Raw genomic sequence first — 23,373 nt, 5'->3', positions numbered from 1 at the left:
AGAGGACAGGTGAGGCCCAGGCCTTTCCTGGGGCGGGTGTGACCCGAGAGCATGGGTGTCAGCTGGTCATAGGAGGCGTCTATGGTGGGCATGTGAATCAAGTCAGGAGAAAAAAGAAAGTGGCAGAACCATTTCTCATTTGTGCCTGGGCCTCACCTGTTAGTCATGTGTGTGTATGTGTGCGTGTTTGTAAATTACGTATTCTCAGTACTTTGTGTACAAAGTGAAGATAGAAACTGATATTTTAGAGTTGTGCTCTAGCATGACTGTCCCCAGACGGTGGTCAAGTTGATATGAGCTTGGAAGTACATTTTAAACTAAATAAAGTCTACTGTAATCATAAGATGAAAATTTAGACAGCTAAAAGACTTCCATTGTTTCCTTCAAAAGAAGAAATTAGAAAGATGGATGCACTGAGCAGTCTTACATTTAAAGCCACTGTGTCACGAATAGGTAGTGCAGAAGGAAGGGGGGGAATTAAAGTTACTTTTTTTTTAAGTGTTTTTTTTTTGTTTTGTTTTTTTGGATTTGGTTTTTTTCGAGACAGGGTTTCTCTGTATAGCCCTGGCTGTCCTAGAACTCACTCTGTAGACCAGGCTGTCCTCGAACTCAGAAATCTGCCTGCCTCTGCCTCCTAGAGTGCTGGGATTACAGGAGTGCGCCACCACCGCCTGGCTTTTTAAGTGTTTTAAGACAGGGTTTCTCTGTATAGACCTGAAAGTCCTGGAACTCACTCTGTAGCCCAGGCTGGCCCTTGAACTCGAACTTAGAAATCTACCTGCCTCTGCCTCTGCCTCCCAAGTGCTAGGATTAAAGGCTTGTGACACTACTGCTGGGCTTAAAGTGCCTTTTTAATACTTCAAATTAGAGACAAATACACAAAAGTTGCCCCAGCTACTCGGAGATCGAAGTCTGTGTCCTGGGACACAGATAACTAGGCATGGGTTGTGAGACTGGGGTGCTGTTCTCATGGTGGTAAATGAGTTGTGTGTCCTGGCTTAAGATAAAGACAATTCTGTAGGATTGGGCACTTTCCGGAATGAGCATTCCCGACGGACAGGTCTTGGGGAAGGGTCTTACCATTTTCTGATCCGTGAAGTAATATTAAGTAGGTACTTTATGTGTGATAAAGTACCTTTCAACTCCTCTAAGTCATCAAGACAGTTCTGTTTTTTAATCTAGAGAACCAGATGACTAAAAACAAGGGCTGGAGAGATGGGTCAGTGGTTAGAGAGCACTGGCTGCTCCTGCAGAGGACCTGGGTTCAGTCCCCAGCACCCACGTGGCAGCTCACAGCCATCCGTCACTCCAGTTCCAGAGGATCCAACGCCCTCTTCTGGCCTCTGTGAGCACCAGGCTCAGGTGTATTGCACGTACAGACACGCAGGCAGAACCCTCGCACACATAAAAACACAATAAGGAAATCTGGAAGGAAGACTGACAGCATCCTCCGTGGTTTTAGGCAGCAACCCCCCTTCTTCATTTCCCACTCCAATGGCTTCTGAGGTGTTGGACGTCTCTGCTCAATCCCAGCCACTCTTATATCCTCTGTGTGTTATCGAACTTCTAGATAATGCATAGGGCTGGGGCTACGTGGTAGTTCTTCTCACTCTGCTCAGTGGACATTCGTCACGTGGCTGTGAAGGCACTGCCAGGATACCAATAGGGAGCACCACGGTCAATGACTTTTAAAAGTGTTTGGCCTCATTCCCTACTTAAGGTTCCAACACAGGCTTTCTCTTCTGCAGGGGGAGGGACTGGGGAAGGGGGCTGGGGGGAGGGGGTGTCCAGTAGAAGAGTCTGAGAGTTCAGCTCTCTCTCTCTCTCTCTTTCTCTCTTTCTTTCTTTCGATTGTTAACTTTAATGAAGAGTGGGGGACAAACGAGTTCTCTTAATTATTATACAGACCAGCAAGAGCCACGGGGGATGTGGACAGCTGTGGTAAGACAAGCTTGTTGGGGCCAGCGTGAGGGGAGCCACTGTCTGCTGGTGGCGGAGAGACAATCAAGCACATTGTGACCCCCTGTGTTGTCTGGGGAGTCTGGGCTCGAGCATGTCAAAGCTCTTCACGGGAAGATCAGAAATGAATGTCTGCTCTGAGAACTTCCTGTCTGCAGTCATCTTAAGCCCAAGATCCTTATGGAGTAAGTTGTTACTGTTGATCCTAAAGGACCCAGGTAGACTCATTTGGATTCTTGGATGTGTCGTTGTCCAATTTGGATCTATGGGTTAGTTAGATTGTCTGCTTACATTACATAAACAGAAACCCCATGTCTGTTGGCTTGAGAGTATTTGACATTTCAGACAGTCACTGTCTATACTTTGGTTTAAAATGACTTGGATTTTGTAAAACCTAGAGCGACTGAGGAGAACTGGGTTTTGTGGCAAGGTGAAGCCAGCCTGTATCTGTACATTTGCCACCACTGAGACCTGCATACAGCAGGCTGGAGAGATGACACAGTGGTATGCGCATCTGCTCTTGCAGAGGATCAGGGTTTGATTCCCAGTACCGACATGTTCACTCACAATGATCTGTAACTGCAGCTACAGTAACTGCAACCTCAAGAGATCTGACACCCACTTCTGACCTCCCAGGGCACTAGGCAAGCACACGGTATGCAGATATGCATACATGCACAACAGTGATACGCATAAAGTAAATGAATAAATTAGACTTGCCCATACGGTCTGAAATGGATGTAGCAGCTTTAGTCTTAGTGAGCTGGGTCAGACGTTTTTGTGTAGTCTGAGACTAAAACTGAGACGCCTGGAGGTGACAAGAATCCATGCCATACAATGAATTATGAAGAAAGAAATCTAATTCAAGTATTTTTTCAGTTTGCCTGAACATGCTTTCCCATACAAGACACCTATGCACAGGCAGGCACCCTCCAGAACTGAACTCACCGTGGTTTCGGTTAGTGCAGAAATTATGTAGGTGGAGTGTTTATCATTTCTCTGTGGTGGGACCTTCATGCTGCCCTTAATGGTAACGTGGACAACATTATCTTAACCCTGTGAGATGGGGGCATTCAAAAAATAAGGCAACCAAGGTTTCTAGGGGTTAAGGGATAAACCCCAAGACTCCAAGAGACCTCAGTCATGCCTGGTAAGAGCATCAAGAGTTCACACTCACAATTTCTGATTGCTTCGCTACCAAAACGCTTCACACAGAGGAGCAAAATCTATTGACAAGGGTCTGTCTACCATTTGGACAGGATTTCCCTTGAAAGTAGCTCCTGTAATCAGCATTAGGTGGTAGCATAAGCTGAATACTGTTTCCCTTCTGGGATAGAGTTTCACACAAACTGAAAACTTTATTTTTTAATTTTGGTTTTTCAAGACAGGATTTCTCTGTGTAACAGCCCTCGCTGTCCTAGACTTTTTAGACCAGGCTGGCCTCAGACTTACAGAGATTGATTGGTCCCCTGAGTCCTAGGATTAAAGGTGTGAGCCACCACCCTTTTTTTTTTTTTTTTGTGATGTGATTTGGAAGTATGATTGGTGAATGAAAAGATTCTAATTAAAGAAAAATATTTTTAAACATAGGGTGAAATGTAAAACTTATAATCAACTTTCCTAAAAATTACCTCACTTCTCATGTATTATTTTTCTAATACGTTTTAAGGTTATTAAATTAAGTATATTTTTATATAACATCAAAGATACAGGTTGTATATAGTGGTATATGCCTTTAGTCCCAGTGACAGGAGGCAGAGGACCTCTGTGGTTTGGAGGCCAGCCTGGTCTACATATTGAAGAGAGCCAGCCAGGGCTACATAGTGAAACCCTGTCTCAAGAACAAGATGAAACCCATGATGGGTAATTGTCAAGCATAAGTCAGGTCAGTCAGAAACAGGAGCTTAAGCAAGACTGTGCTCAGCATCCTTTGGCTGTTGGAAGGCATCCTGTCATGGGACAGTCAGTAAGGAGGCATGAGTCTCTTGCCTTCAAGGGACCAATCTGATCCTTGATGTCTACAAGAAAGAGGAGAATGAAAAAAGGCGAACAGAGTTCTGAATCATCCCTGCTATGTTCTAGAAGAGAAACTGCCAAAGTTTTGAGATGTAACAGACATTTGGAGCTGTCATCGTTTATTATTATAGGACACTCTGAAAGGATGCGTCAGGACTGCCTGCTTGCATTATTCTATAATCAGTTTGCATTTTCCACGAATGAAGAGAACCGAGGCCCAGTGACAAACGCAGAAGCACTAAGGTAAACAATTACAACATTCCCAGTCAACCAGTCGCAGGAGAAGGAATAACAGCCTCACTGTCGACTTAAAGTCCACAGTGGCCCTCTACAGAGGATGAACCAGCCAATCCCAACATCAACAAAGGATTAAAGCCTTTCTGTTGATGGTTTGGTTTGGGGTGGGCAACTTCAGAGTGAGGTTTTCAGTCCAGTCTAACTCTGCATTCTTAAAGGATCTGTGCTTGTTATGGGGTCCTTTGCTATGACATTGGGGTGCACGACTTTGATCCCAGCATTTGGGTAGCAGAAGCAGGCAGATCGCTGAGTTCGCAGTCAGCCTGGTTTACAGCGTGAGTTCCAGGACAGCCAGGGCTACATAGAGAAACCCTGTCTTGAAAAACAAAAAGCCCCCAAACCTAAAAACAAAACAAAATAAAGCAAGCAAGCAAACAAAAGCAAGCAAGCAACCAAACAAAAACCTGTCATTAGCTACTGTAAACATGGATTTCTTAATTTTCCTTCCTTCCCATTTGCCAAGCCTTGGTAATTCCTGTCTACGACGTGGCTTCAGCCTTGTGGAATAGACTGAATGGAGGTAATATGTCACTTGGCTTAGTTTTCGGGAACACTTTTTTTTTTTAACCTATTTATGGAATGGAGATTTTAATCTCGGGATGTTTCTAACACTGCTTTCTTCTAAGTTTTCAGGGAGAAATAGAAGTAGGCGTATAAAGGCCGAGGAAGAGCTGACATGACCCTAGCTGTGGCACGCAACACCACGTGATGGAAAACAGAAGGTGAGAATGAGGGGGAGCCTGGGGCAGTGTGGGAACTGGACCACAAGCCACAGTTCTGTAATTAGGACAATCATATACGTCACGGGATTGTCTCAGGCAATTTACATATTTCCTCAAACAAGTTCACAGAAAAGTCGCGGCGGTAGTGAGGCAGTCACCACCCTCCAGCCTTACAGAATCCACCCAGGGTTCTGTGCGTTTCTCATTTTAGTCCCATTAAAGCCCCGGGTCTGTCGTGAACAACGTGAAAATTTAATGTTTTGTTTTTAGCCGCTCCAGATAATGGCTCACATCTCACAACAGTGGGCCAAGGAAGGAAATGGAGTTTTGGAATTGTATTTCCCTCTATGCACTTCACTGACCTAAGGGACAACAACAACGAAAAGCCCCTGGAACCTCCCAGCCGCCATGACTTCCTATGCAGAGAGGAGCGTTGCTGGGCAAGGTTGACGTGTGACAGACTGAGCCACTGTTGTGGGACTTCTGTGTACTAAAGTCACAGTGCCCTAAAAAAGCAAGAGTCTACATCGAAGAGGACATGGTATACAATTTAGAAACAGCGAATCTATGCTTGTAACTGCCCAGTGAAGGACAGCTTTTTCTCCCCGACCACAAAAACATATATTGATTAATTAATGCTAAAACTAAACGCGGTAAGTTCTCCTAAAATCAGAACAAGAAACCAACTATTGACATCCAGCACGTAATGGTATTAGAACTGAATAAAGGATTCATACACTATGCATATTTTCACTAACCTTATGGGGAAAAGTAAAAGTTTTGTAAACCAAATGGTCTTGAACCAACGACACCTTTCACTGCATGTGACTGCGGCCATTGGGGGACTCCATTGCAGTCTATGTGGTTATCAATTTTATAGAGTCCTATGCCTACAGACACATCTCTCCAGGTTATTTCCTCTTTACCACAAGAAGTTAGGTAGGAGAAACACCACTAACAGCATTTCTTTGGAGTAGTTGAGAGATGTGGACATCTTTGCCATTGGTTGGGAGGAAGAAAAGTTTGACCCTGCAGCTTCTGAACATGGGCCAGGCGGCACAAATGCCAGCTGTGCACAGAAGTTCATATCGGAAATCTTTAGCTTAACTACAGAACTACAAGACAATACATCTATTTCCAGCCTGAGTGGAAAATTGAATTGGTGAATTGGTGAAGAGTTGTTTTTTTTTTTTTTTTAATTTTTTATTTCAGACAAGTTTTTCTCTGGTCTCTCTAGGTTGTTTTTTGTTTGTTTGTTTGTTTGTTTTGTTTTGTTTTTTGTTTTTGTTTGCTTTTCTCAGCAGGCATTATCTGTGGAGTTAGTTAACTACACAGGGCCATGCCAGTCAGGAACCTCAACCAGTTTCACCCCATTCAGTTTTATTGCTCACTGGACATTTTTTGTGGCAAGAAAACAAAAGTAGAAATCCCACTTTCATCATGAACATCAATTCTCATTTTAAATTTCCAGGATTAATAGTACATTTGCCTGCATGTTCAGGAAGAAGCAAAAGATGAATGGATAATCAGTGACATCAGCTGGGAAATCTACTAGGCCTTAGTGTGAGTACTAAATGGTTCTCTAGTATTAGTGAATAGCTTCTACCCAAATCAAACATTCAGGTTTCTAGAATCCCTTCTCATCTAACTCGTTCATTAAAGTCTTTCTCCAATGGCTGGACACCATGGAACTTTGTAGCTCCTGGGTACCGTGTTAGGTGGGAAAAGGCTATAAACCACCCTAGCTACTGCCAAGCCTGCAAAAACTATTCCTAAATCCCTAGCAAGTGACTGCTGATGTTATATAGGAAAGGACTCATTAACTGTTTTTGCTTTGGTTTAGTTGGCCATGAGAGTGCTGAGTTGCTGAGTTTTGACTCAGGAAACTGCTAAAAATGCTTTTGTTTTTTAACCCTTTCATGCTGTGTGGCTTGGGCTGCCCATGTTTAAAATGGGGAAAACCACGCTAGCTTGCCAAAAAGGATGCTGACATTAGCATCTTCAAAAAGGCTTAGATACTGAAAACTGCAGGGCCTGTGCAGTAGTGCATATGGTTAACCTCAGCACTCAGGAGGCAGAGCAGGTGGGTCTCTGTGAACGTGTTTCACACCAGCAAGGGCCATAGTCAGACCCTGTCTTAAAAATGAAAGAAAAGAAGAGAAGAGAAAAGAAAAGAAAGGGAGGAAGGAAAGAGAAAATTGGAGGGGGGCTTGGAGTGGCTCAGTGGTTAAGAGCACTTGCTCTTATGGGACTGAGCTTTGGTTCCTAGCACCCACGTGACAACTCAGTCATCTGTAACACCAGTTTCAAGGGAAGCAGCGCCATCTTCTGGCCTCCATAGGCAGTGCATGCACACGATGCATATAGACACATACAGGTAAACTCACATACATATAACATAAAAACAAGTAAGTCTTTAAAAAAGGAAAAGAAGAGTGCAGAAGTTTATTGTTGTTGAATCCTATGTGGAGTACAATATATCTGCTTTTCCTCCTTGAAATCAAGGACACAGGCAAATAAATGGGTATTTTAAGCATCTCTACTTGAGCAGACAGTGGCGTTTATACTGATAAATCTCTACTTCATATCAAGATGAGCCTATGTAATGTAAATGGATGTTTTACCAGGAGGCTATTTGATTTGTTTTTTTTAAAGCATCACAATCCCCAATGCCAGGTGATAGCTGATTTCTAAGCAAATCCTTCGCTCCCTCAAAGGGGGAAAGTTTCCAGTTTGCAGCCCACTGGAACTTTCTGATTCACAGGGTACCAGCTCTTTTCTGTGCTCCCAGGGGAAAGTAGAAATGAATGGTATAGAGCAAAAGGAAAAAAAAAAAAACAAACACACTAGACCTGGTTAGTGTGGGGAATCTTGATAGATGGTTTGTGTTTGCACACCCAGCCTGACTTCGCCTGACTGGGACTGACAAACAGATACAATATTTTCTGAGATAGGAATGTTGAATTTTGGCGTGAAGCCTTGAATTAGTTTTTATTTACTGGGATCTCACTTCCTGTCCACTAGCAGGACTCAGGCACAGTTGAAGGCTAGACTCACCCGCTGGTGCATGGGATTCATCCCACATGTGTGTGGACTCCAGGTCCCACCCCAATGACACGGCTGTAATGCTAACTAATAGAGAAGTGAATTGACAGAGGGTCGAATGCATAGTTGGGAAGGGGAGCCGCTGATGTGCACCAGCCTCGTGTTCATGGAGAATGAGTTCTCTGGGCTGCAGCGATAGCTTAGTGGCTATGAACACGTACTGTTTTGCACAGGACTCAAACTCAGTTCCCATTTCCAGGACTCACATGGGAAGATTAGAGGAGGAGGCTCACAACCACCCTTACCTCTGGCTTCCGGGAAGTCTGACATTTATTTCTGGGCTCTGGGGGTACTGCACATGCGTGGCACACACACACAAATACAGGCATATTTGTATTGGGGGGGGAGAAAGGAAAAGAAAGAGGAGTGTCAGGAATCTGAAGAATACAGTCAGGGCAACATAGCAGCTTGGGCAATGAAGACACCCTGCAGAGATTCTTATCCTCTCTGAATTTTGAACTTTTGCATAACTTCTGGGTCTCATAAACCTAGTACCAGGAGCCCAAAGCTTGTTTACAAACTGTTCCCAAGGCTTATTCTATACAACAACAGTACCTTATTGGTTCCTTCTATGACCATCATGCGCTGAGTGATGCTCTCAATTCTGTTTCCTAAGTTGCTGCCGGGATCCAGGATAAAAGATTCTTCACTCTCAAAGCAGAAGTCATACCTACAAAAGAGAAGAGCTCATTGCAATGTTGCATAGAGTAGCCCGTGATGGCAAGTGAGGTGGAGTTGACAGGAAACGTCCTCAGAGAGAAAACCATAGACTTCATGAGAGTCTTCTTCACCCTAAGACCATCCCTTCCTTCTTAGAAACTACAAATCGCAACTGTATCTCCCCCAGCAGGGAGATATTACAACAGTGAGCTGCTATGCACCTTTCCTAATCGAAATAATAAAAAAAAAAATTAAGTTAGGACATTTAATGCCTGGACTTCAGTTACTTCTCAGTGGATGGAAGTAACATTCAAGTGTGTGTATGTGTGTGTCTGTCCTCACATATATGTAACTGGGGCTGGGGGTGTGTATATTATATTAATGAATAGAAACCTTGAGAAAATAATGGCATTTCACGTGCTTACAGGGTGGCTTTAAGTCATAATATTAGACTCCTGCCTTCCGCCCAGGGCTAAATAAGTGCCCATGGAAACAAACATCTTGGAATAGTTTATTGTATTTAATTAATTTCTCTCCAAGTTTGCTGTTATCACAGCAAGCCCTAACTTCTTGGGCCTCAAATGTTTAATTATCAAAGGCGAGTGCTAATAGTGTGGACCTCTAAAGTCTGTGAGTTCTCTTTTCATCTTTAAAATGACATTTATTTATTTTTAGTTTATGTGTATGGGTGTTTTGCCTGCACTGTCTTTGCAACCCATGTGTGTATGTGCCTATGCCCATGGAGGCCAGGGGGTGGCATCAGATGCCCTGGGACTGGAGTTCCAGGTGGTTGTGTGTGTTGGGAATTGCACTTGGCTCTTCTGTAGGGGTAGCCAGTGCCCTTGCAGCTGAGTCATTCCCCCCACTGCCTCTGTCCCTTTTTGAACATTTCATTGTCTTGTACCCTTTACCAGCTGGTCTAGAAACTTTGCTCAACAGAAAGCTTGCTCAAAACTTGAACACGATTCAGGCAGAATCTGGAGATTCTCAAACAAGAAAGAATTTTAAACCCCAGTTTCTAAGTAGCCCAGAGCAGTGAGGACTTACAGGAAATAAAAGTGGGAGGGGAAAGCAGGTGAGAGAGACAGGGATAGAGAGGGCAGGGGATCGGTCAGGGGCCTTGAACTGGGAGGTAGCGCTAGAACATTAACAAGCCCAGTCTGCTGGGTTCAGGTCTCCTCCTTCCATTATATGACCCAGAATAGTCTCCTGTGATGTATTCACCAGATGTGGCTATGCTATCTATCCACCTAGGAGTGTGTATGTGTGGTATGTGTGTGTATATGTATAGTGTGTGTGTGTGTGTGTGGTATGTGGTATGTGAGTATGGATTTGTGTGGTGTGTCTATATGTATGTGTGGTGTGTATATATGTGTGATGTGTGTATATGTGTGTATGTGGGGTGCATGTGTGTGAATGTGTGTGGTGTGTGTGTGTTCCTAAGGATAGAACCCTGGGCTCAGGTTACACAAGTGTTCAACCACTGAGCCATGCCCCTGCCCACCACTGCCCAGTTTTCATAGTTAGACCTTTATACTTCAATGCGGATCCCTAAAGAACATCTGCATCTCCTAAATCACACACCACTTTTATAACTAGACAGTGTCAACAATTGAATTCTGTACCTGGGCCGTACGCTAGCATTCTCCAAATATCTATGTTCAATTCCCACCAACACTACCAAAACCACTTATAGGTGACTGAAAAGATTTAAAGCAAAACCATAAAACTAAAACCAACCAACCAAACAAAACAAAGGCTAACCCTTCCTTAGACTACTTATGAGATTTCTGCTAACTGTGTTCTGTAATCATCAGGCAACATTTTTTGCTCTTATTAATTAATATAAAGAAACAGAGCCAAGGTGAAAGCCAGACATCTTTCTTTTCTACTAGAAATCTTTTATGAGCATATAAACGTCACTTCCCCTGGCTTCCATGATGACTGTTCTGAATTGTAGGATACAGCACTGGGATCAGGAACTGCTAGTGACTGCTCGCTATACCCTCCAGGAGCACACACCATCTGTGCACATGTGCACACAAAACACACCACACACACACACACACACACACACACACACACACACACACACTACAACAAATGTGTGTGTGCCCTCAGGGCTATGGCTTCAGCCACTCAAGTTCTCTTCTGACTAGATGAGAAGGCTTCAGATGCCTTTTTGTGTCCATCAAAGCATTGAGAAGGATAAGGGGGGGAGTCAAAGTTTAAGACCTTTGACAAAGGTCTTAAAACTTCTCACACCCCGTCTTTAGGAAATGAAAAAAAAAATGTTGGAGCAGAGCAAGGGAAACACAGCGAGTTCAGCTCACTCGGGGCCAGTGGCCTTTGAGCCCCTCACTCACTGCCATTCGTGCCTCTGAGAACAGCTACCAAGGCTAAGCCTTACTGTGGAAACCACAGGCTCCACTTGCTTGCTAGGTCCTCCGAATGAAAAGGACAGGCTCTGTGGCTCTTTTCTAATTTAGGGGCTATTATATTTTTTCCCTCTTTGTCACTAAACCATAAAAATAGAATGTCATTGAGGACCTGCTTCCATCCCACCACTTGAAAAGAGACTGGGGTGGGGGGGGTGGGGATGGGGCGGTAGGGGGTGGGGGGAGGAGGGGCACTTGCCTAAGCCTTAAGAATACATCAAGCTCTTGAGGAAGTAGATTGTGCCATGTTTGAAGATACAAAGATAACCCCGGTGCTGGGAACAGTCTTGAGGGAGGCGGAAGTTGAACAACACGAGGAAGGCAGAGCTTGCCCCTGGCTTCCTACAGGAAGCCCACGGCAGCTCCTGGCAGAACGAGATAAGAAAGCTCCCATGCGCTACGGCGTTATCAGCTTTGCCCTGTGTCTGCGTACTCCGAGCCCCTGTCCTTCCCTAATGAGCCCCAGGACCCCCCCCCAGCCCCCCGCTATTTGCATACAGCGTGTCAAGCACAATGAGGCGGAGGTATTTATAACCAACTAAAGGAAAATAATTCTGGGAGCAAGCGTGGGTCTGTGCCATCTCTGTCCGCTGCCCCGGGGTTGACCAGTTTCATTAGGATAAGAGACCAGCATAAATAAGTTAGAAGGTAGTCAATTGGGTACCGACATACGGAGCAGAGCCCTACATACAACATGTCAGTCTAGCTAACTCCAACTGGGACTGCACAAAGGTTCAAGGTCTGACATTCTTCTCCTGACACACAATGGGGACTGCTGCCCTCTCTGTGCAGATGACAGAGACCTCTGTTTCGGATTTGGTTTTGGGTGGAGCTTGCCCTGTGCTCTGTTGGATCCTGGCTCCTTTATAACCTGGGCCCTCCCAGGCTGGGCCCTCCAACAGCCACGCAAATCAAAGCTCCCATCCAGACAGCACCTCTGCAGGCAGAATCTTCGAATATCACACTTAACCCTTCCACGTTATAACACCCACAGATGCTCATCACATACCAAGAAATCACTGTGCTTGGCGGTGTGTGTGTGTGTGGGTGTGTGTGTGTGGGGGTGGGTGTGTGTGGGGTGTAGAGGTTCCTTCTAAAATTAAGATAATTTACTTATTATTGTTGCATGTTTGAGTTTGCACCAGTGCATAGGCGGCAGAGCTCACATGGAGGTGAGGAGCAACACTGCCCAAATCTGCCCTTTCCCTCATGTGGGTTCTGGGCTTGAACTCGTGGTGTTGGGCCTGCGTGGCAAGCGCCCTTATCTGCTGAGCCACTCTGCCAGCCCCTCAATGCTGCTTTGTGTATAACAAGAATGCCTCCACAGCTCCGCATCAATACCATTTCAATATTGGGGAGTTTTGTGGGGTTTTTTAAAAGCCTTTTTTTTTTTCTTCAGGTTTTGGGAAATATCGTTCATCTTAGTGTATGCGATTTCCTCTTATATACGAACAACACGAGGCTCGTATGTATATAAGCTCTCTGAGTGGACAGATTCTACGTTTCCTGAAGGCGAGCCCATGCCCTGTGGACCCTAACGCACACAAGCATGATGTGCAGTTGTGCACTCTGGAGCACCCCCTGCTCTTCCTTTTGTGCTGGCTGGGAACAGCGTTGATTTTCAGGTTTCCTCTGTGCCTCCTGTCTGCTCTTCCCATCCAAAACTTGCATCTGTTCTTTAGCTACCAGTGACACAGCCTTGTCTTCTGAGAAGATTCAGAAGTTCAGGCTCAGAACTGAGTGAAGCTGCGCACCTGCATCTCTTTAAACATGACTTGAGTACTTTAAGGAACTGAGCTGAGTACCCTTAGGGTAGGGATAGAGGGGACAGTGCTGAGCTGAGTACTCCAACACCTACTGAATGCTTACAGGAAGCCTAAATCATTGCCCAAGTGTATTAAATGTATATTTAAAACTTAACCAAGAAAGGAAAAAAAAAAGACTCTAGAAAGCTCTATAACGATCCCAAACCAAATATTCTCCGTTTCTTTGACTCTGTTCTGGCTACTGTGAACTCTGAGGATGAACTGTGCTGATGTGTTTATAGTGAGAGTTCATTGCTGGCACTAACCAAGATGAGACGTAGACAACACGGACTCATTTCAAGGGAGGACACAAAAAGGGACGAGACTACAGAAAACACGGACTCATTTCAAGGGAGGACCTAAAAAGGGGCGCGACGGTAGAGAACACGGACTCATTTCAAGGGAGGACACAAAAGGGTAGCGAAATCGAAGCTGCAAAATGTCTTTCAAGCAAAACAAAACAGAAACCAGGAAGGAGGAGAAAAACTGCTTGGAGGTCGTCTAGAAACCACACCCAGAGCCAGGCTGGTTGAGGTCCCATTATAGCCCCCATCCTGTGTAAACATCTCACTGCTACTGTGGGTGTTGTGTCAAAACACTGGTGATAGCGCGTCAGGAGCAACAGATTGATAAACTCTGCCAACACTCTTCCCTCCTCTCACGTTCTCTTAAAACAAATGAAACGATCTGGAGAGGGGATTGCTGGCAGGAGAGGCTTGGCGTTGGAAGGCGTGTTTAGACAAAATGGTTCCCATTCCCTTTGCTCAGGAAGAGATCCCAGTCCTTCAGGGTGGTCACGGGGCCAGGCCAAGGGGACCCTGGAGGGCTGACTTTATTGAGAGACCTTGTGACGCCTTGGAGGCCATACTGAAAATTACTTCTTGTCTCAATGAGGGGGCGGGGTGGCGAGGAGAGTTTTGGAGACTGTAGGTAAGCTTTGGGTCAACTCCTCGGACAATGGTGGAGAGGATCCAGAGACCTGGGCCACCCTTGTAGATAAGACCTTTTCCATGAGTGCCTTGGCTTGCCAGGCTTCCTGCTCTGGAGGCCCCGGGGTCCATTCACACTCAGGCCTATCTTCCAGCCTCTGCCTCCCTTCTTCATGCTAACCTCTGTGCTTGGCCTATAGCATGAGCTCAGATAGCTCCCATCCCCCGCCTTCCCAGGAGGATCTCCCAGAGTCAGGGCTAGGATCAGGGCTCTTTAGCCCTACACCTGGGTGGACCCGGAGGCCAAAAGTGTTACACCCAGATAATAACATTTATTTTCTCCATTCATTTTTCTTCTTAGTGAAGAAGGGCTGTTTGGCCTGCTGCAGAAGGGTGACTTTTATAAAGAGATCTTTAAGGAAATGTTAGGAGTGGCTACCATAATATCCTTTAAGACACTCAGGAAGGACATGCAAGGGGGTGCGCCAATCGCTCAGTGAAGAACATGTCAGATTATCACTGTGTTTTGTTCCTGCAGAAAGGAAGCCAGCTTACTTGCTACACGGTAGGGCATGGGGTCATGGTTTAGCACAGGGGTGGGGGACCTGGGGGGATGGGTGGCAAGGGAGCGGCTTTTGGGCAGCAGATGCCTGACTATGAGAACCTGAGTATAGGAATGACGGTCACAGCAAGATTGTCAAGACCTTCCCGACCCTTTTGCTTTTGTGAATTATTTCAAACGTTTTGGTCTTCTGGTCACAGATGACAAAAAAAAATCACTTGTAACAAATTCTGCTTGGTGTCCTGTCATTGGACAACACTTAGAGATGTCTGAGTGACCAGCTCTGAGGTCTTCGCTGTGGCAGAAACACGGCTAAGGAGTACCATGCTGTGCCCAGAGAGCCTGGGAGAAGTCCTATTTCTCAGATCTTAGCCTGGTTTTATTCTCCCGGAGCGCTTAACTACTGCAACCGTTTAGTCCCACTGTTGTCTTGCTTTAGAGTACGTCACCTGAGCCACCCCTCGTTCTATGGCAATGGATGTTCTTAGCCTTGCAAATGGCAACAGACCCAACCCAAGCTAGCTACCGTGGCTGGCTCACTGGTTTTGCTATAGGTATTAAAAATAAAACAGAAAGGATTTAAACAATCCCGTTGCCATCAGCAAGTATCACAGTGCTAATTTGGGCTTAGCATTGTGCCTGGCACATGGGAAGCAGACAGGAAAAGTCACTTGTCATCTGATGCACTGAGAACTACACAGGAGCAGAGAGATTATCTTACTAATCATTGTGACCTTACTGTCGAGAGAGCCCACCTGGGCTCAGCTAGCTGCCAAGTGAGGAGACTGAGCCCAACAGAATGGCCGATTCGAATGTGGGCTTAAACTTATCGGGCGTCAAACTTCCATAGGTCACTGACCTCAAGTGTGCTGAGAAGACAGGCACTAGTGACCATCAGATGACCTCAAAACCCCACCTCTTAAACCAATCACTGCGCCACACCACCGGAGTCCGTCCACTCACAGTGACAAACACAAGTGATGACGGATCTGATGGGGAACTGGATAAAGTTGGCTTGGTGGTATCAAGGCCTGACAAAGGGATTTTCCTGGTCAGTCTCAAGGCAGACTGGGATGCTGACATGTCAAAGAGGCATCTTCTGGTCTAATGAAAAACAGAAGGTGGACCAATGGTGGTCTTCTCCACCTCCCACTCGTGGGCAGATGTCCTGGCTTAGAGTTACCGAGTACTACTTTAATTTAAATGACTTCTTTCTGTTTTCATGCACATTCCATTTCTATGTCTTTTGAATGAAGTGCATGGTTTGCATCCTGCTGCTACTGAAGGATGGCTTTGTCTATTAAAGAGACAGGTCAAATTCACGGAAAAATACCAGAATACACTGGAGAATGCGCCAGCAGACCACCAAGAGCTGTAAGCTACCGAAGGGTACACAGGATAGGAGTCTGATCACGGTGTGGCTGAAGAGGAACTGGATACAGTAGACACAGGCGGCTGCAACCCCGCTGGCCTCCCAAGTAACTGAGGCTGTATGCTACTTCTGGTCTTATTTTTTTGGAATACGTTGTCAGAGACCTGTGTCAGAGACAAACATGCTTCTTGGGAGAACATCTGTCAAACAGCGTGGGTGGTCAGTCCACACAGGGTCCTAGCATGTTTGACACATCCTCAGGGGACTGTGGTTTTTGGCAGTGGAGCCAACCCAGAGTCGCCTAAAGAAGATCTAGGCAATTTCCATCAGAGACGCTTAGCCTATGCCACGTGCACGCCACAGGCCTGAGCGTCTCATATACATCCCCACCTCTCCATGTCAGTGCTGACTCCATTGCATGAAGGAGGAAACCCAGTCTCTGGGGGGTCTAGAACCCCACAGCTGGGAGATGACAGCAGGAGGCAGAACCTGATCTTGTGCTTACATCCCTGTGCTGTAGGCCTTGTCATTCTAACACCTTGTACAACAACTGGCTTCTTTTTTTTTTGAGACAGGGTTTCTCTGTGTAGCCCTGGCTGACCTGGAACTCACTCTGTAGACCAGGCTGGCCTCCAACTTAGAAATCCGCCTGCCTCTGCCTCCCCAAGTGCTGGGATTAAAGGTGTGTGCCACCACCGCCCGGCCAACTGGCTCTTGTGATATTGCAATACGGGCTTCTTAAAATATACCAGCTTTTGATCAAAATTGCTCATGTGAAGGTCTGAGTGGTCACCATTTTAATTTTAGAGGGGTGGGGGAAAGAGGGAGGGGGAGGGGGAGACAGGGAGGCAGCAAGCACAGTGCTGGAAGTGGATGTGTGAACTGTTGTCAACCGCCCAATCCCTGCGCGGACGCTGCTCATTGGCACCCTTTTCTGACCCATGTGCCAGGGCTGTTAGCTAAAAAGGTCCTTGAACCCAAGGCCCACCCTGAGTCGGAAACTGGCGGTGGTAAAAAATCTCTGCCCACTAGAAATGCTGTGATAATTAAATAATGCCTGCATACCACACATGGGGAGTTTGCCACATCCGCTAGGCAAGTGCCTAATCACCGCTATCTATAAAGAACATCAAAATGGAATGCTAAAGCCCACCGTTTTCCTAGGGGCACTGGTGGGCGATTTAATTCGAAATCATCTCTACACACTTTGTTGTTCTGTTTGGCCAAGGACGTTGCCACACTCCCAAGGGCAGATCATAAAGAAGGCAGTGGCGGGTGAGCATTCGGCATTATGTCCAGGGATGCGGCTGGGACAAGGGACCATCAGTGGCCTCAGACAGAGGCCCATTCAATTTCACAGTCTTGGTGCTCAGACACGGAAGGCCCTTTGAGGGACTCAGTGCCTATGACACACGCTAGATATGAGCACTGGTAGGGAGTCTGTGAAAGGCCATCCGTAGGAATGAAGACCTTCCGGTCAACCCACAATAGGGGTTGAGGGGGGAGTGAGGGGGAATGATTGACAGCTCTACCCCCAAACTTTCAGGTTGTACTAAGGCTTGCTTTCCCTATAGTGCCTTTTATTTTCTTCCTGGAGCCAAAGCTGGCGAGCCAGACAAGTTGTCACTCCTCCACTCCTGTCCGTTTGTTTCCATCTGATATTCTAAGAGCCGCTCATTATGTTCAGGGCCCAGCTTTCTCTTCATGCGGCCCCTCCTCTGAACTGCAGACCTGGCCATCAGCCACCCACCAGTGGCTGACCCATTTTGGTCAGCTTCATGATAAACGCTGACTGTGGAAACAGGGACACGGCCTCTGTGTGTGTGTGTGTGTGTGTGTGTGTGTGTTGGAGGGGGGGCTGAGTACTTGCTGAGTCCCAACCCAGAGCATTCATGAGCGAATGAGGCTCTTCTGACAGAAATTAAACACCCCCCACACCCCATACAGCGAGAAAGCCATGGAGAGTCATGATCTCGAGGGCAATGCGTACAATGAGTGGGCTTACCAGCTCTTTGTCCCCCTGCCCACCTACCTCCAGGGTCATCTCACTCAGACCCACCACACAGGCCCCCTGGTCTGCTGCCCTGCAGAGCTGAGTCCCAAACAACCTGCTGATGTTCCGCCATCCTCAGCCTGCAGCACCAACCTGTTTAGCCCTTTCTTTTTAGTCTATGATCTGAGAAACCGACCCTGAGCTTTAAGGCTCATTCTGGTAGAACAAGAGAAACTACAACTCCCATAGACAATGGCTATGCGAAGGAGAGAAAACACGTACAAAGAGATAAGCAGAGGGACACACCCATCAAACCGCCAAGGTCTAGACAACTCAGTAGACCTTTGGCTTGAAGGACCAGCTTTAGGGAATGTGAGAAGGTGAGGGCTAAGGGTAGGTGTTGCATTATGGGTACCTCTTGGGCTACAGTCTACTTTCTTTCCGTCTTCTCCATTTACTAGGTTATGTTTTGTGCCAACAGGGGGGCCCTGCGCTGTAATGAAAACTGCCCACGGAAGTGCATGTTTCAACAAACAACTCTACCAGGTCAATGGTTAGAGATCTAAAACATTCTCATCCGAGCACAGATATAGGGTCCAGCCTGTTTACTCACTAGCTGAGGATCTTGGGTCAGATCATCACTCTCTAGATTCACAATAAAAATGTTCGCCCCACATTTAAAAGTCTCTCCATGTGACCAAAGATATCCCAAGAGCCTCTGCCCATCTTCTTGAGGCATGTTCTTACACCATGCATGCCACTCACTACCTTTTGCTGCTGTGAATTCTGGGAAACAATACCAAACCCTGCTGAGAAGACCCTAATAAAACCAGTGCAGACTTCCCAGGACGCGGTGTTTTGGCTTAATCTAAAACACACAATGAAATGTTTGATAGCAATTGAAGGAGACAAGTTAATTCATTAGAAACAATCACTTGTTGGGTTCACTGCGGTAGGATGAAGGGTGGGCAAAGAGAGAAATTTCATAAAGTTCAGGCAAGGGGAGAGGGGGCATTGGTCTGGAAGATGAAGCAGTGCTTCTGTTCTCAGGACTGTGTATGAAATATTAATAAGGCCCGTTGTCTGGACCCTGGAGCTGGGCAGTATGTGGGGGTGCTTCCTCATCTCACAATTATCTTCGAGAACGCAAGAAGTGTCTCATTAGTCAATGAACAGTCACTCTTGGCTCCTGATAAAAGTCTCTTGTATCAGACGGCCGGCTTTACTTGGCTGAGTCTGCTCTCAAATGTCCTGCTCAAGTGGCCTGGACAAGCAGTCTTCTTAAATCCTCATTTGGACTCTAGGTTTTGTTTGTGGCCAATTAAAATTCCCTACAGGCTGTCTTATTGGAGCCCTTGGACTCAGACACCCTCTGCAAAGACTGGATGTCAGAGCCTTGGGTGAAAAGTCTCAGATTATTTAAGAATAGTGGGGTAGATATTAAAACAGGAGGAAAGTGATCATATTTATACAGATACAGCCTTCTTAGATGGCCACTACCCTCAGACATCTGACCCTCATTTTGCCTCCAATACATGTGGACTCTTTCAATTTAATTATGAAAAGTCTCTTGAGGAAAGAGAGGAGAACACAGGGCCTAAGATGGCGACAGGGTAAAAACAAACACACGTTCTTGCCAGCCGTCGGTTCGGTTGGGTCCTTGAGGACATTTCTAATGAACTACCAGCAACAATTGTCTTGTGTCCTGTCATTCTGCATACCCCACTGGTGCCCAAACTGTGATTCTCCGGAATGAGCTATCCCTGACACATCCCTAATGATTCTGGCCAGCATTTCTTGCAGATTTGCAAGTATAAACAATAGAGGAATGCAATTAGGATGGCCCCTCTCTGAGGCCCATCTTTCCCTGATTTTGTAGGCCACCCTTCCTCCCACAGGAGGCAAAGGGTAAATGACACTTAGTCCCGAATCGGTGAGCTTTCGCTATATGTGCACACCCGAGCCCTTCTATTGGGTGTTGCAGAGATGGGATGTCAAAGTGTCATTGAGAGGCAGGGAATAGTGTTTCCTATTTGTCTTCTAACAGATGTAACTAGGTTAGACTCCATATGTGACCTACTTAAGGGGTTTAGAAACAGCAGGTTTAGGGTCCATCATGGATCTATTGAGTTTTTCTTAGACCACTGACCAATTTAGCCAAGAAAGCCATAAAGATGATTTAGTCTTCTACAAATTGAGACTTGGTGTTATCTTTTCCATCTTAAGGGGGCTATGGGAAAAAATCAAAATGAGGCATGGGAAATTCCAGTAGCTATGACATATTTGTGTGATGAGATGGCTGACATCATACATTTGGGTTGGCCATTGATGATGTGCAAAATCAATGTATGGGATACAGGTAATATTAATGTGATTCCTAAAACATTTCAATTACCATCACTGTTTTGGTTTTTGGCTTTTTTTGGTTTTGTTTTGTCTTGTTTTGCTTTTTGTTTTAGACAGAATTTTTATTATATAGGCCTGGCTGGGCTGGAATTTACTATGTAGACTAGGCTGGCTTCAAACTCACAGTGATCTGTCTGCCTCTGCCTCCCACGTGCTGGCATTACAGGTGTGCACCACCATGGCCAGCACAGTGGATTCTTAAAACTAACAGTTTCGCAAAGAAGTCCATGCTGTTTAACACTTTCTACATTAGAGAGTAACAGTGTGCTCTGTGACCGTATCTGTTATAAAATTGATGTCATTTATTATGCCGAATTTAAAACTGGGACCATGGTTGCTTTCTTATTGCTCTGATAAAATACTGACCAAAAGCAACCTGGGGCCAGGAGAAGGGTTTATTTGGCTTTCAAGTTATGAACCATCACCCAGGGAAGCCACGGGCAGGAACAGAAGCAGGGACAGTGGAGGAATGCTGCTACTTGCTTGCTTGTTTGCCCACCTTTGTCATAGAACCAGGCCCACTGGACTAGAGATGGCACTGCCCAGGGAGGGAATGGGTCTTCCGTGTCATTTGGCAGTGAAGAAAGTGCCCCACATTTATGCCCCAAAGCCAACCTGATGGAGGCAACTGCTCAGCTGAGAGCACCCCCTCACCCCCCCACCCCCGTCCTAGGTGTGCTTAGTTGTGCTTTTGTGACAATTTGCCAAAAGCTATGGCAGATGATGAGAGAGAATGAAAGAGACTTGGGCCTATCGTAAAGCCCCAGACACACATTAAAAGCAATCTTGAGCTGTTTTTTTTTTTTTTTTTAAAACACACCAAAACCACACCATGTTGCTCTAGCTACTGGTGGGGGAGATGACCTAAGCTAGCAGAAAGCATTGGAGGATTAGAAGAATGGGAGCTCAAACATCCATTATTCAGACACCGAAAGATGTCGCTGGCACTAAAACAGACAAGGAAGAGCGGCCTCTGAACGTCACAGCTGATGACTGGGAGCACAGGGAGATGCTGCCTAAAGCCCTCTCAGCATCCTCTCTTGGGAACTCCATATCTCCAGGAGGATTCCTTGTTGCCAGCCCTGTGCTGTCACTTGCCACTGTAGAGACCAGCCTTTTTGCCCTATACAGCTTTCTTTAAACCTTCCTTCACATGTGAGTGTATTAAAGCTCACCAGGGACTTGCCAGTAAGAGTAGTGCCCGTGGCTGCAGAGATGGCTCAGTGATGAAAAACACTGGCTGCTGTTGCAGAGGACCTGGGTTTGATTCCCAGCACCCACATAATAGCTCATAACCAGATGTTAACTCCAGTTCCAGGAGGACCTGACGCCCTCTTCTGGACTCCACAAGTACTGCACACACATGGTACACATAAAGAGAAGCAGATAAACACTCATACACATAATTTTTTTTTTTAAATCTTTAAATATAAGTAAAAGAGTACCATTAGGCCCAAGAGGCTTACTCCTATTTTATTCTTTAAAATCAAGGGACAAGTGAATTCAATTGAGTTTGGGCTTTAGGAGAAGCAGCTGGTTCATCAGCCTGCTCTGTCCTGCCCAAGCCTTGTCCTCCTTACAGGGCTGGGCAGAACTACTTCCTGCCAGGGAGGGAAAGGATGGGCAGGGTGGTCAGTGCCTGGGGAGTCACATCACACTTTCCACTCACCTCTCTGCTCTTCCTTTTATTTTCATTTTACTTCCTAGTTCCTTAATTTATTCTTCTTCCTCTGACCCACTCATATCAGCTCAGACTCACCAGACTTCTATTTTTAAAGCAAAGCAAAATTGCATTTGGCTTCCCACCATCCCTATTCACTTTTCAGAAATGGTCACTAACATTTCTCATGTTGTGAAATTAGTTCTTGTAGAGGCAAAAACATTTCCCTCGATGTTCCCTAGGAGGGTATGGGTCTCTTGAGAAATGTGGTCCTCCAGATGCTAATAAGAGCCCAGTCTCAAATTTCTCTGTCACCGTGGGCTTTCCCCAGACATATAACCTCTGCCTGTGGAGTGTGTTTAATCGTCTTTGTGTGTGTTAACAGATGATGTGTGGAGGGTAGCCAACGTTCACTATTCCTGCAGAAGCTTCCTAGGGTAATGCTAAGCCACCACAATAGGGGGTCAGCAAATAACGGGATGTCTCCATTGATGGTTAAGAATAAAGAAAAATAGTCCCCAAACCCCTCTCTATTACAGTCACCAGAAACTCTTTCCTTCTCTGAACACAAATATGTAGGGCAGGGAAACGGGCGATCTTCAGTTATTTCTGCTTGCTCGTTAGTTATACAAATTTATATAATACCCTCACTTTATTCTTAGTGTTGTTTTAAAAACTGATCCACAAAACCCATAAACTACCCACGTAATGTGGAGCTGTGATACTTCCATACTCATGCACATTGTAGCATGTTTAAATCAGGTTAAACATAGCTGTCTCTTTGAACACTTATCATCTATTTGTGACAATAACACTGAGAATCCTTTCATAGATCTTCTTGCGTTATAGAACATATAATTGTTATTTATAGCTGTCCTACTGTGTAATAGGCTACCAGGAAATCTTACAAATGCTTTACAAGACTGAATCACAGTGAAAGCAAGAACCACAGTATTACTCAGTTAAAACAAAGTTCATTTGCATAAACTATTTTACTACATATTTTTAACTAAGAAATTTTAGGTTCATTGGAGTTCTGGAATTTTTTTTTAAGATTTATTTATTATAAGTAAGCACACTGTAGCTATCTTCAGACACATCAGAAAGGGCATCAGATCTCATTACGGATGGTTTTGAGCCACCATGTGGTTACCGGGATTTGAACTCAGGACCTTTGGAAGAGCAGTCAGTGCTCTTAACTGCTGAGCCATCTCTCCAGCCCAGGAGTTCTGAAATTTTAAAATACTTGTCAGATTCTAGGAAATGCTAAAATTCGAGTGATCTGAATCTCTCTCTCTCTCTCTCTCTCTCTCTCTCTCTCTCTCTCTCTCTCTCTTATTAACTTGGCTGTATTAAGTGGCTGGTCATGGAAATACAATTAATAATGTTGGGACACCAAAAGAAACTAGTGCTTGAGCTTTGATCATTTGCCTTTGAATTAGAGTCGCA

At 45.5% G+C, this 23,373-nt stretch overlaps 1 protein-coding gene across 1 annotated transcript in view; it reads right to left on the bottom strand.

Moving 5' to 3' along the window:
- The window catches only part of Flt1 (fms related receptor tyrosine kinase 1), a 173,075-nt gene that overhangs the window by 90,942 nt on the left and 58,760 nt on the right, over positions 1-23,373 (bottom strand). The window contains exon 11 of the mRNA XM_052167989.1: positions 8,655-8,769. Coding sequence (XP_052023949.1) covers positions 8,655-8,769 — 115 coding nt within the window. The remainder of the gene's footprint in view (positions 1-8,654; positions 8,770-23,373) is intronic.

The sequence above is a fragment of the Apodemus sylvaticus genome, chromosome 22 (assembly GCF_947179515.1).
Source record: "Apodemus sylvaticus chromosome 22, mApoSyl1.1, whole genome shotgun sequence".
Classification (NCBI taxonomy): domain Eukaryota; kingdom Metazoa; phylum Chordata; class Mammalia; order Rodentia; family Muridae; genus Apodemus; species Apodemus sylvaticus.
The sequence above is the reverse complement of the archived record's forward strand: the minus strand, read 5'-3'. Positions and strand labels throughout refer to the sequence as shown.